Source organism: Acromyrmex echinatior, chromosome 8 (genome assembly GCF_024713525.1).
Source record: "Acromyrmex echinatior isolate Ae372 chromosome 8, ASM2471352v2, whole genome shotgun sequence".
NCBI lineage: Eukaryota > Metazoa > Arthropoda > Insecta > Hymenoptera > Formicidae > Acromyrmex > Acromyrmex echinatior.
Genome location: NC_141859.1, coordinates 12486353 through 12500795, shown reverse-complemented (window position 1 = coordinate 12500795; position 14443 = coordinate 12486353). Strand labels below are relative to the sequence as shown.

The 14443-nt window shown below is 33.1% G+C and overlaps 1 protein-coding gene and 1 pseudogene across 4 annotated transcripts; one reads left to right on the top strand and one right to left on the bottom strand.

Annotated features, from left to right (window-relative positions):
* Positions 1–7954: 7954 nt before the first annotated feature.
* On the bottom strand, positions 7955–9497 carry LOC147908784 (uncharacterized). Of its 3 annotated transcripts, XM_087408612.1 has the most exons (3): positions 9361–9497; positions 8779–8895; positions 7955–8183 (listed from the first exon to the last, which is right to left on the bottom strand). In XM_087408612.1, exons 1-3 carry the CDS (start codon positions 9389–9391, stop codon positions 7996–7998), a joined length of 336 nt encoding a protein of 111 aa, XP_087264738.1. In that variant the 5' UTR covers positions 9392–9497; the 3' UTR covers positions 7955–7995. The 3 variants fall into 3 exon arrangements, 1 of the variants encoding a protein (XP_087264738.1); XR_015545916.1 differs by lacking the exons at positions 7955–8183; positions 9361–9497 and adding an exon at positions 9205–9300 and having other exon boundaries at positions 8699–8895; XR_015545915.1 differs by lacking the exons at positions 7955–8183; positions 9361–9497 and adding an exon at positions 9052–9286 and having other exon boundaries at positions 8699–8895.
* LOC147908783 (uncharacterized) lies at positions 8197–12262 on the top strand (annotated as a pseudogene). The gene is made up of 2 exons (XR_015545914.1): positions 8197–8887; positions 9257–12262. The product of XR_015545914.1 is annotated as an uncharacterized LOC147908783 (transcript).
* Positions 12263–14443: the final 2181 nt, after the last annotated feature.

The following is a 14443-nucleotide window of genomic DNA, read 5'->3' as shown; positions in this document are numbered from 1 at the left end:
TATATTAAAACCGTACACATGTGAAAGTTTTTTAAATTTTTCCGAAACTTTGCCCAAATATGGTATCGTGAAAAATTTTTTTGAAGTAACATTAGAGTTCACATTCATTATTAATTTCTTTACGATTTTGATCTAAATTAGTTCTGTTTTCCAACGTTTTAATTCTATTATTTATTGTAGAAAATATAAACTTTAAAGGATAACCATTACTTAGAAACGTGTGAATTAATTCAGAGATGTTTTTTTCATGAAATTTAAGATGGGATAAGAATAGAATTCTATCAAATTGCCCAATAATAATTGCTCCCCTTTTGTGTTCTAACGGATGATTCGAAAAATAATTAAGATATCTTCCAGAATTGGTAGGTTTTTTACAAATATCGAAGATATTTCCTTCCTGTCTCATTAATTTAACATCTAGGAAATGTATGCCGTTATCATCGCCAAAGTCCACAGTAAATTTAAGCCTTTCATGATATGAATTAAACAATTCTAGAACTCCTTCAACTTTTTCTTTGTGTATAGCTAATACAATATCGTCCACATAACGAAAATAAAAAGATGAATTAATGTTATTTTTGGTAATGATTTCTTGTTCAAAATCTTGTAAAACAATGTTCGCTAGTATGGAGGACAAAGGAGAACCCATTGGCATGCCAAAAATCTGTTTAAATATTTTATTATCAAAACTAAAAAATGTAGAATTAATTATAATCATAATTGCTTTGATAAATTCATGTAAAGGAATCGAAGTCTTATTCTCCATAAAATTCCATCTACGTTCAATGCTTTTTGATACTAATTCGGTCGGAATATTCGGAGTGTACATGGAGTTTTTTTGCTTTAAAACAGGTAATGATTCTATTTCTTTATATTTCGACTAGAAGATTTTAATATATACAATTTTATTTAGAATCTGGAAATTCTTGTTCTACACTTTTCTTGATATGACAATTGATGTAATGTATTGTTGTAACATTACTGTATGAAGCATCTTCACATATAAAAGAACATATTTATTTAATTACAACTCTCGACTGTTGAATTTAATGTCAACTAGATGTAACTCTGCGTTTTAAGAATATTATTGAATTACTGAAGATGGCCAGATTGTGGCCGAAACGTTTAATGTTTTAATTAATGTAATAATAATTAAATATCACAAACTATAACTTGTGCTGTGGTTTTTTTATGCTCTTATTTTTTATATGTGTTAATATTAGAACCACGTTAGTTTCAAGATAAACATTAATTTGTTCATAGAATATTTTTTTGTACATATATTTACAATGTATGCGTAGTTATAAAATAAGATTTACATATACGCAAATATGTGCATATACAAAAATTCACAATTCGCAGTGGCGCCTGTTAGTCTTGTTCCTTATTGCTTTCTGTTACAAAAGGCCAGAAAGGATTTTTAGACCAAATCTTGAGTAGATATACGGTGACACAATATATCATTACATCCTCATTATTCGACAAGGATAATATGATCACTGTCTTGCACTGTGGTCACTTATAAGAAGACACATAACGCTTTATTGCAATACAAAGTATAAAAATTAGGACTAGAATTATATTGAAAAGAAAACGAGCATTCCATCTGATGAATTTATTTTCATTGTAAAATTCATATTCTCTCTCTCTCTCTCCTACTTATTTTATTATTAAGACAATAAGAGCTTTAAATTTGGAATTGCTCTGATACGAAGCATTTTTACTCTTTGGTCTATTTGAATATAATTTTTTCATAGAATCTGTTATTATTAAATTGAATTTTCTTATAATTAATTTATTTTTTATATGTATACATAAATGTACTTCAGGACATTCAATTTTGGCTAAGGTACATCAATTATTTGACTTTATATAACGTAATTATAAAAATTTTAATTCATGATTCCATTTTTTTTGCATTTGAACAAAGAAGTAGTTTTAGTTTGAATTTTTTACTACTTACTGACATAAAGATTTAATTTATTTATAATATTTATTTATATTATGTACAACTTCTGATATGATTTCAATAATTTTATTTATATTCATTCTAACGTTTGATTATATTTTGTTTTTGTTTGACTATATTTTGATTGTTGGTTTAAAATTTTTAAATTCAATATAAAGATATAAATTCAATAATTATATGAAAATATGTTTGTCCTAATATAATATGTTTATTAATAACTTTATTTTAGAAAAAATATGTAGAAAAAAAGAACGTAGGATTTGAATCTGGGATCTCCAGTTTACTGATCTCGCATTTTACGCGCATAACTATGCAAAGTTCTTACATATTGTATTTATGAACATGGTATATAAATGCATGGAAAATTGTAAATAATTAATATTTCGTAAACTATCGTGTTTTGAAATCAATTTTGTTATTATACATTAATGGGAAAATATTACATTAATGGGTATATGATTACTAAAATTTATTAAAACTTATATTTTATCTCTTATGTACGTCGAGTGGTCAAGATTGCTAAGAAAGCATTTTCGGTTTTCGGTCGCTTGTACAACAACCAGAGCGAGAACATTGAACTCTTGCTCTCTTCCGCTGTCTCGTTCGGTCTCGACAGGAATCATATTAGTGTTCGCGTACGTATTGTCATCTAAAAAGTATCCGCGGTTTTTTGTCACTAGATGTGTTGATCATCAATACCATCTAGTGTCAAAAAACCGCGGATACTTTTACAATATATGAATACACAACCCTATAAGAAGATGGAAATTTTATTATCTGAAGTTGGCAGCCCTGAATCCAGAGCTTCAAGGTCCACGTGAGGTCTCCAAAGTCAAATCGGACTTGACTCGTCACTTCTGTCGACTCTTATGCCTAGCCTTCACACTGGATGAGCGATGAATGGCGAGTGATATCCAATAAAAGCTGTGCTTTTTCTCAAGTGACGACACAAAGCAAAGCTCTTATTGGATATCGCTCGTCGCTGATCGCTTATCATGTTCAGTGTGCAGTAGGCATTATGTCCATATTCATAGTCAGATCTTACTATGAATACGAGTATTAATGTTATAACTATGTTCAGGTTAGCAAATTATATACTATACTTTCAATTGAAAATTTTCAACACAGCACAGATGTTCTAGGGACGTCTATGGGACGTTCAAAAGACATCCGTACATACTAACAAAAGTGAAACTTCTCATGCGATCTTAAAAAAATTGTCACTTGTTAAAGCAACATATCGCGAGCAGATTTAGAAAATTTTTTGCATGAGATGAACATTTTTTAAATATCCAAATGTGAACATTTATACGTTGAATAACATACGTTTTTAAAACATTCGTATTAAGTCCATAGATGTTCGGACTAAATAAAAACTAGATTTGGACGTCCAATGGATGTTGTGTGCTATCTGGGTCACTGTACAAATAATAGCTTCTGCACACTGTTTTGCAAAATGGGACCGACTTGAGAACATAGAATTATAGGCTAGTGCAACAATTTCCGTCGCGCGGCAAGCATTGCTGCATTCTATATGCAGGAGCTATAAAGGTGCTTATGGCTCCTGCACACTGGACGCGGAGACACTTGCCGCGCGACAAAATGAGACACGTAATCATTGAATATGTTAGGAGCTATAAGCTTATTGGCTACTGCATCACATTTTGCCGCGCGGCAAGTGTTTTCGCGTCCAGTGTGCAAGAGCTATAAGCCTGTTTTACAATGTGCTTTTTACTTTTTGCTTTTTTCCTCTTTGTTTTATCAATAATTATATTTCTTGATATGTGTTTTCTATTTCTTTTAAAGTTCGTTAATGTTTATCTTCAGCAACAGAAAACGAAAAATGAGATAAGAAGTAAAAAGGTAAGATACAATAAATAGCAAAAAGTAGGAAACATGAAATAAAGAGCACATTATAGAACAACCAATAAACTTATTGGCTACCGCATCACGTTTTACCGAACAAGTGTTGCCATGTTCTGTGTACAGGAGCCATTAGGGCTGTGTTCAGATTCCTCACCGCGGAGGTCAGTTTCATCAACGTCAGTTATTTTATCCGCCGATTAACTTTGAGTATTGTATTTGTAAAAAATAGTCAAATATACTTACATTTCAATGTTTTATTTATTATCTCCACATAATACTTTTTCTTTGCTATTACTAACAAGAATAAGAATTAGAAAGACAGATTTTTAAATTTTGCTGTTGATGAAGCTTATTCTGATGATGAAGTTAATCGACGGATAAGTTTAACTGGCGTTAGTGAAATTGGCCCCGGATCGCTCGTTGAGATCTGCGTACGTGCGACGTGCGGCTTAGCTTATTGTTTTTCGACTTTATCGACGAGGTGATGACCGAGTTTATGTTTTGGAAACCTCTAAGGCTTGGGATCCTTCTAGAAGCTTTCGATGTCGCACGAACGCCAAATATGCAAAAACTGTACATGTTGGCTGTATCTCGAACATAAACTCTTTAGTGCATTAATGCAAAAAATATTTTTAATAGTTAAATCCTGTTTTAATAATTTACTAATTTAACAATAACTTCTCCCGTCATACATTACATACCTAATTGTTGATTAATTAATTCAATGTTTAATTTAGTTTATACTGTGCTTTCATTGTAAAATATTAGCTTTCCATCTCTCATCTCGTGCTTTTATTTATGTATTGAGATAAAAAGCCACTCTCCTGATACTGAAATTATTTTCACAAATAAAACAACTTTTAAATTGAAATTGACGAATGTGTTCCGGAAGACATTATCGTTATTTCTATTATTCCATCTTCGTTGTTTATTAGATGTAAAACAAGAATAGCAGGCTGGAAAAGAAATAAAATAAATAGTTGCTTTTATCATCTAACTTCATATAATGTAATTATATATAAATTATATAAAATTATATAAATACTTTAACTCATGATTCCAATTTTTCTCGCTTTTTAACAAAGTGTAGGTCTGATTTGAACTTTTTACTACTCACTGACGATTTACTACTAATGAAGATTTAATAAATTAATTAATTTATATTGTCCAATCTCTGTAATGTCCAACCTCTGATATGGTTTTAGTAATTTTATCTATATTTTTTCTAACGTTTGATTATATTTTGGTTGTTGGTTTAAAACTTTTAAAAAAGGTACATGTATAAATTCAATAATTATATAAAAATATACTCGCTCTAATATGTTTATTAATAACTTTATTTCAGAAAAAAGGAAAAAAAAACGTAGGATTAGAACGTGGGAGCTCCAGCACATTAATTTCACACCTTACGCACACGACCACATGGAATTCTTACAGATTGTATTTATAAACGCAGTACATAACTTCCATAAAAAATCGTAAATAATAAATATCTCATAAACTATTGCGTTTTGAAATTATTTTTGCTATTATACGTTAATGGAAGTATGATTACTAAAATGTATTAAAACATATATGTTATCTCGAATGCCCTTCGCTCCTTATATTGATGCACGCCAAGTGGCCGAAATCGCTGAGAAAGCAATTTTGATCTTCGGTCGTTTCTATCAAGCGTGTGATAGAAAAAGAGTTTTTTTCAACAGGTTGTTTCATGCTGTTTAGTTCGCTCGGTCACTCTCGACTGAACGGGCCGAAGGCAAGAATTGTTAATGCCATCAAGAAATCTATTATCTTTCTTTGTTCAACTCAACTAAAGAATTTCCCTATGATTAGTAATCAACTGTAGCAGAACGTGCAGTTCTGGTGACCTAGGTTATGCTCATTTTTCTTCTCGAAGAAATATTAATTTCTTTATGAAACCTGTTGGGATTTTTTTTTTATATTACTAGGAAGGCTCATACAGAGTTGGATTTGTAAATTGATTCTTGAACTTTTTTTAAATAAAATTATGTACACCTTAATTGCACTATAGTACACATTGAGTGAGATATCAGAATAAATTTTTATGATGCCTTTTTTACAAAAAAAAAGCTCTGTACGAGCCTTCAGAAGTCTTTTCTAATTACGAATATCTCAATTAAAACGTGATTCATATTATTTTAGTCATAAAGGTATGTATTTTATAAATGCAAATCTAGGTCAGTTATGCTCATTTTTCTTTTCAAAGAAACAATATTTCCTTATGAAACCTGTTAGGATTTTTTTATACATTGCTCGTACAGAGCCAGATTTTGCAAATTGATTCTTGAAAATTTTTATTAATCATGTACACCTCAACTGCACTATAATACATCGAATGAGATATCAGAACAAATTTTTATTTTTCTCTTTTTACAAACAAATTGCTCTGTACGAGTCTTCAGGAGTCTTTCCTGATTATGAATATCGTAATTAAAATCCATCTAGTATTTTTAGCCGTAATTTCGGTATAAAAAAATTCATCTTCGACTAAAGGTCTCCACGGGTCTCTCCTGTCGACTCTTAAGATTAAAAATTAGACAGTAACTAACTGGATGTTCAGTTGAACTGCATAAATCTATTATCAGGATCATTGAACAAATGTATATATAATTATATCTATGCTTATACATAATTATATCTATGCTTATATATTTAGGTTCATGGATCATCAGAAGTGCAGTTTCTAATCAATTTCAGAAGTCAAGCATAGTGGATGGCGATATACAACCGAATGGGTGACCGTTTCGAAGCACTATACTATAAAATTAGCTTCCGAATTTAGGGAAAAACATTTTTTTTTAAATCATAATTTTATAATATGTATTCTGGAATAAGATGTTATTCAATAATAATACTCATATAAAAATCATTTTGTCTTGATTGTGGTCTAAACTTTATTTAATATTGGGTCATCTAAAAAGTATATTTTTATATACTACCGCGGTACTTTGTCACTAGATATATGATCATCAACACACATCTAGTGACAAAAAACCGCGGATACTTTTTAGATGACCCAATATATTAATTTAGTCCAGTTTTAGTCCATTGCGTTCTAAAATAAATGTTTGTAAGAAGTTCAAAATGGTAACACTGAATGCTTTTAAAAGGTTTTTAAAATATCCATGAATCTAATGTAGACATTTTTAATATGTCCAAAACGTTCAACACATGTACGTTAAATATATTTTTAAAACGTTACTGTACTGTCTGGGGGAATAACGTAACGTGGAACCAAACATTCCGCACCAATTGCAGTTGATCTAAAAATAACATGGTAAATCAGTGCTGGAATTTATTTGCAACTTTAGTCAATTTCAGTTTGGTCCCCGTCTTTAAAGCCTTGTGTCCATGATGCTAGAAATCAGTCCGAGACTTCGGATGAAGAAAGAATTGACCAATCGCAATAATCACGTGATCAAATTACTCAAATATGATTTGTTAATTTTTTCTCTGTTCAAGATCACGGATAGAAAAAGAATTCACACATTAAACAATTTGATCACATAACCAATGCGATTGGTCAATTCTTTTTTTATTCGAGGTCTCGGACCGATTTCAAGCATTGTGGACATTGGGCTTAAGGGACGAAGATCAAATTGACTGAGACCCGATTTCACAATATATAGTTACCTAAAGATTAAAGTAATAAAAAAAAATTCATGAATGAATTTCATTGATAAATTAATTGGTAACTTTTAATCTTTAGGGCTGTTTTCCAGCTGGGATACGGATATGTTATACTGATCTACAATAGTTTCCATCGAGGATTTAATCCGGAATGTAAGAATCAACCAACTACATTCCCTTGTTGTTCGACTGTAATAGAGGAATTTCGACTGTAGTTGATTGGTTCTTACATTCTGATACGGATTAAATCCTCGGTGGAAACTAGGCCACTGTGTTCCACTGTGTAAAGTACTTGTTGAACAATTTAGTTTCATAGTATAACATACCAGAATGCGATCTTCCATTCTATTCTTATAATTATATTTAGCGAATCAATAATAGATTTATGATTTTTATTTAGACTTAAGTTATAATTTTTTCAGAATTGGTGATTTTTGAAAGTTGTATTGCAAAATAAGTACGGCTACCAAATAACTTTTTGAAAAGTTAGTAATATTGACATTTACATTTTATTTTAACATTGATATTTTACTTAGCTTTTTACTGTCGAGCAGTATAACATTAGTATTGTTCGTTTTGGTTGCGTTCGAAAATAAGTTTGGTTGGTGTTGAGAAAGAAAGTAAAGTTGGCAATATTGAAAATTATCAACTTTTCGTTTCTCCCGTTGGGATTGCTGGAAGGCCAAAGTAATGGTGACTATAAAATAGGGAAAAAGGTATTTGAAGTGATATGAGATGTATGTACGTAAGTAGCACATTAAATGTTCTCATAATATATATGTAACACATTGTTCAACATCAACTTTATGTATAACTTAAAAGATGTTGTATACTTAAATTAATTGTAATCATAATTAAATACAATAGAATACAAATCTATTCAATTCTAACCTTTGATTTTTCTTTCTCTTTTTCTTTTATGCAATAAATATTCTGGATATATGTAAAAAAGAATTTCGATGTAAGATCTTTTCTATTATATATTGTATGTAAAAAATATGAAAAAACTTTTTTGATATATTTATAAATTATTTTTTCATAAATTTATAAATTGTTGCTTTTTAAATATTACATATTATATATAGACTTTTATTTAATATATTTAATATTATTTAATATATTTACAGACATATGTGTATCACAAATACATATTATTGTATAATAGGAAAGATTTTACATCTAAACTGTTAAAAAATGGCAAAACACGATTGATTGCACGTAAAAATATTCTCTTTTATTGTCTCGTGCACTTTTCTGGGAAAAGTGGGAGAACTACACACTCCTCAACTCACGCCACTTTGTGATGCGAGCGTTAGTCGCGACGCTCGAGTTGATTTTTCTTCCCGGCTTTCCTTTCTTTCCCTCTCTTTGGTGCCATGACGTTCTGCGTGCGGACCTCGTGTAAGCCTCTGCGATAAATAATAGATTAAGGCTCAGTAAGATTAAAAATCGCTTTGTGTTCACTGCGAGATTGACATCGATTATTGCTCATGTCATTCAGTAATTGTTAGCGTCGTCAGATAAATACTCATAGTGTATATTTTCTTAGTTTCCCTTATTCTAACCTAGCAACGCGATATCCGAGCCGTCTTACGCATTCAATCACGTCTCTTTTATTTTTGTAATCTATACTTTCTAAACAATCATTCAAGTTTATATTAAACCGCCTTATGGCATGTGAGTCAGAATCAACGATAACATTCATTCGCAAACTTAACGATTTTCCGCCAATTGTCCTTCGTTAGTTAGTCATCACTGTTACGTCCCAAGGTCCAACCGTTGGTAATTGATACCTGGACAAACCGGGGACCAATGGCGGGTAACAAATCGAGAGTTGCGCGTCCTTTCGATTAAGAAGAAACCTATGGTAATACCTTCATGAATCTTGCTGGTGGTTCGGTCCATGGTGCGGGACGCGCGGCTCAGTCTGGACTCTGGTTGGTCAGGCTCCTTGTAGGTGCTCGATGATTGGCCGGCGCTGATTCCGCTCGTTCACACACACGATCTCCAAGTTAAACGATAAACGTATACGCGCGGCGGCGTTTATTGTAAAAGGAGAGGTTTCGTCAAATATTAATATATATACGTACTTATAATTGCTCAAAAGTAATTAGTGTATTTTATAACTTCTGCAGTTGCTACACACATATCCAGACTTATGTTATAACTATTTATAATAATTAGACGCGGTTAACTAGGAAGATTAAATAAGATGTACCTATGATTAGATTGGATTGCTCACGCGAGTAGAATTTAGGAATTTAACTAGAAATCGCGATACTCTGGAAGAGACCGTTTCTCTTCGACCAGACCCGACCCCGGGAAGTTTTGAACTACTCCTCAAAAACTCGCTGCTCGCGAGAGCAAGTCCCGTTTTTAGAACCCGAACGCTTTCAGGAAAAAGGTGCCCCTCCATGCTGGTAGGGCGCGTGAGGTGGGGAGAAGATGTCAGGGGCGGTCCCTGCAGTTCTAGTGCCCCGTCGGTTATTGAAGTAAGGAAAAATTTGTAATTTGGCCAGGGACATTCCTGGACAAGTTTTATAAGTACCGCTGACGTGACATCACCCAGACACGCTCGGCGCCACATTGGGCACAGCAGCCACAACGTAGCCACAAACTGGTAACCCCGTGATCGCGTAGCGTTCTATTTAACTCATATATGTAATACTATAATACTATATTGCTAATGCAGCCTCTTTTTGAGAGTGGGGAGTGTGCCAAGATAGTGAGATAGAAAATCGACTTCTCGCTTCCACAATTCGTGTACTTTGAATGCGCATGCGGGGAATGTATGTACGCGCACTCACAGCACGTATTGTAGAGGTTAGATATCATAAAGTATAATTAAAAGAAATACCAAGTCTAAAATATATAATTGTTAAAGTCACATTTCTTAGTAATTTCTCTTTAACATTTACATAAAAAATAAGTGTTAAATGTCTTCTAATTGTAAATTACTGGTACATATATTAATTATTAATAAATATAGTTACAATTTATTTCAAAAAAATATATAAATAGTAATGTTGAAAAAAAAATTTATTGTACTGTTTTTATTTGAATGTTAATATCTTTCTGCATATATAAAATTAATTTTATACCGTTGTAATTTTATTTTATTATATATGTATATTTTTTGTGTATATCACATTTGTACATAATAATTATATATTTAAAATATCATTAGTTAATAAAAATATTGTAACTTTTAAATTAAAGATCTTAATAAAAATAAATATTAGACATATAAAATGTTTAATTAAATATGATAATATATTAATATAAAATATGAATGTAAATAAATATAAGCATGTTTATAACATATTATTTGAACATAGTTTTATTATTTTACAAATAATAAAACACACATATATATATTAAAACTATGAAATTTTATACAATTCTATTATAATTATAATTAATGCTACTGATGATGGAATAAAATAAGTTTTGTGTATTTTTGACGAATATAATCGTCTTAATCGCAATGTAATAATTCGCTTTCGAAGTCTTCTGTTTTCATCTTGTAAAGATTTGATTTGTTTGCTTTTCTTTTGATCCATTTCTTTAATAAAATTGATTAATCTTCTCGTTCTTTTCGGTGTACTAACGTCACTAATATTAATTTCTGAAATATATCTTAGCTCTGCAAACAAATGTTTTTTTCGAGGAGGAGAAATGTACTCTTTAAAGGTAAAAATATAAAATATTTATCATTATATTTATATTATCCATTTTTTATTTCTGGTGCTTTCAGAAATCTAAAAAGAATAATTTAATTTTTATTAACTATTGTAAGCAATCGGACATGTACTTTCATTTGTAATTAAACTTATTTATGTAAAGTTATCTTTTTATTCTCTGTGCTTTTTCTTTTACATAAATAACAAGATCGCGGCATTATTTCCTTTTTTTATTATAATTAGTACTTTTATATAGGTCAAATAACGAACTCAACTTCACTATTGAACACGTCGGACACAATAAACGTGATAAAATATAATAAAATGGGTTGAGAACACGCGCATGCGCATTGCGAAAGTACACGAATTGTGGAAGTGAGAAGCGTCTGCACTGTGATGTTTTCGGCAGCTCTTAATTGCCGTTAGCAATATATTATTAGTATTACATATATGATTTAACTTAACGCGCACGTCTTAACAAGCCACAGACATGGCTAGTGGCTCAGGCAATCCTTCCTCAGGCAATCAGGACAGCGGTGCATCGTCGCGTATAGTTGAGGCCTGCACTTACGCGAGTCGGAATCAGATCAATGCTGTTCTGGAAATCGAAGCCAGACCTATGTTTCGTACAAATGGAAGCTCAATTCCTCACCGTGGGAATAACTGTAGATGAGACGAAATACAATTATGTGATACAGTGCTTGACAACGATTCTTTGACCGAAATTAGCGATATCGTACTTAATCCGCCCGCGATGGATATGCCGCGCTCAAAGATAGGTTAGTTAAAAACTTCGCGGATAGCGCCGAAAAGAAACTGCGTAGGTTATTAAACGAGGTTGATTTAGGTGACCGCCGCCCGTCGCAATTGCTCTGTCGGATGAGAGATCTTGCGCAAAATGGCGTGTCAGAAGAAGTGTTTAAATCTTTATGGCTGCAGTGCCTACCACAACAAGTGCAGGCTATATTAACAGCTAGCAAGCATGAACTCGAAAAGCTATCGTAACTAGCAGACCGAATAACAGATGTGCTATCCACTGACTTTAAGGCTGTCGCAGCAGTTATACCGACAAAAGCCAATTCAGTAGATTCGCAAATATTTGCGCTTCTAGATCGAATGGAGAGATTGGAAACTCGTTTATCGCATGACAAGTCACGGACCTCGCGGAATTCTCGTCGCAGAAGCCGTTCAAGATCACAATCGGAGAGCAAGTCGTGCTGGTATCATCAACGTTTTGACGGAAAAGCTACCAAGTGTACAATCCTGCAGCTGGAAACCAGCGAAACAGGAAAACTAAAAGCTGAACTATCCCCGACGACAGATAGTTTGGCCATGGCAACTCGCCGTCTCATAGTCAGAGACCGTGTCACTGGCATCAAATTTTTGGTGGACACTGGAGCGGATGTCTCGACTATTCCTGTCTCAAAACGCGGACATTCGTACTCACATTAGCAAACAGATATTCTACGCTGCCAACAGAACGATCATCCCTACATATGGACAAAAATTATTCTAGCTTGATTTGGGATTTCGTCGTGTTTTTCAATGGCCTTTCGTAATCGCCAAAGTGGACACCTTCATTATCGGTTCAGATTTTTTAGCACGTTTCAACTTGCTGCCTGATATAACAAACGTTTAATCGACGGTAACACGTTTCTTAAAGTCTCTGCTCAGCTCGTCAATAAAACTATCCCTCGGTTAACTGCATTGGCCGATGACTGTCCATACAAAGAGATTCTAAGTTTCCTGAAATAACTAGAACGTCGATCACACACAAACAAACCGCACACGGAGTGGAACATGTAATCGAAACAACGGGTCCTTCTGTGTGAAACAAAGTTAGACGACTCTGTCCAGAAAAACTCAAAACAGCTAAATAAGAGTTTGAATACACGATGCAACAAGGCTTATGCAGACCTTTCAAGAACTCTTGGGCTCAGTCCTCTACATTTCGTGCAGAAGAAGAATAGTGATTGATGTCCGTGGAGATTACCGCAAACTCAATGAGGTAACCTTGCCAGATCGTTACTCAATTCCATTCTTGCAAGACAGCATATATTTCCTGCACAAAACCGTGTTCTCTACGATAGATCTAGTGCGTGCATACTAACAGATTGCAGTCCGTGAATCGGATATTCTGAAAATCGCAATCATTAAACCATTCGGACTTTCCGAATTTCCTTATATGACATTCGGACTTCGTAACGCAGCACAAACTTTTCAAAGATTTATGGATCGAGTAACTGTAGGACTTGACTTCTGTTTTACTTATATCGATGATATTTTAATCGTTTCGCAGGATGAAACGCAGCATAAGGAGCATCTAAAAATACTGTTCGACAGACTTCAACATCATAGCAATCAATCCGAATAAATGCGCAGAAGAGCGTTAGCTTCCTGGGACATATAATCAGTGCTGAAGGCATCAAACCTTTATCCGAAAAAGTCCAAGCTATCATTGAATTTCAGGAACCAGCTACAGTCAAAGGACTTCGACGTTTCTTAGGAATACTCAATTTCTATAACCGGTTTCTCAAAGATCTCGCAAAGATCTCGCGCCATTGCTAAATACAATCTCGGGACGTAAACGCAACAACAATGCGAAAATAGAATGGATTCCTGAGCTCAAACAATCCTTTCAACGAGTTAAGGAACATCTCGCTCAAGCCTCGCATTTTCAGACAGCAACACTCTCGTTGCAAACAGACGCCTCAGACAAAGCAATCGGTGCGATATTGCAACAGCACAACAATGGATTTTTACAATCCCAGTTTCTTTTCAAGGAAGTTCATTCCTACGCAAACAAAGTATAGCGCATATGATAGAGAATTATTAGCTACCTATCCAGCTATCAAACATTTTCGATATATGCTAAAGGGACGAAACTTTCACGTTATTACGAATCATAAACCCCTCGTGTACGCATTCAAGAGGAAATCAGATCGCCGCCAGAATGTCGCCAAGACAAACTATTAGGTCAACTATTAGATATATAACTTTGCTTCCGCCGTTTTCCTATAGATGGCTTTAGCGGTAAGTCGAAATAAATAGATCATATTGGGAGTGTGAATAAGTTCTCGCCGTTTTTTTGTGAAAATAAATCTTTTATAAAAAAAAAATAATAAAAGAACAAGTCAATTAAAGTATTGCCCATCGCTGGAGACAACTTTGTCCCATCTTTCTGGCAGCATTTGAATTCCACGTCGAAAAAACGACACTTCTTTTGCGGCTATCCACGAATCGATCCAATTCTTATTTTCGTATGATGAGAACT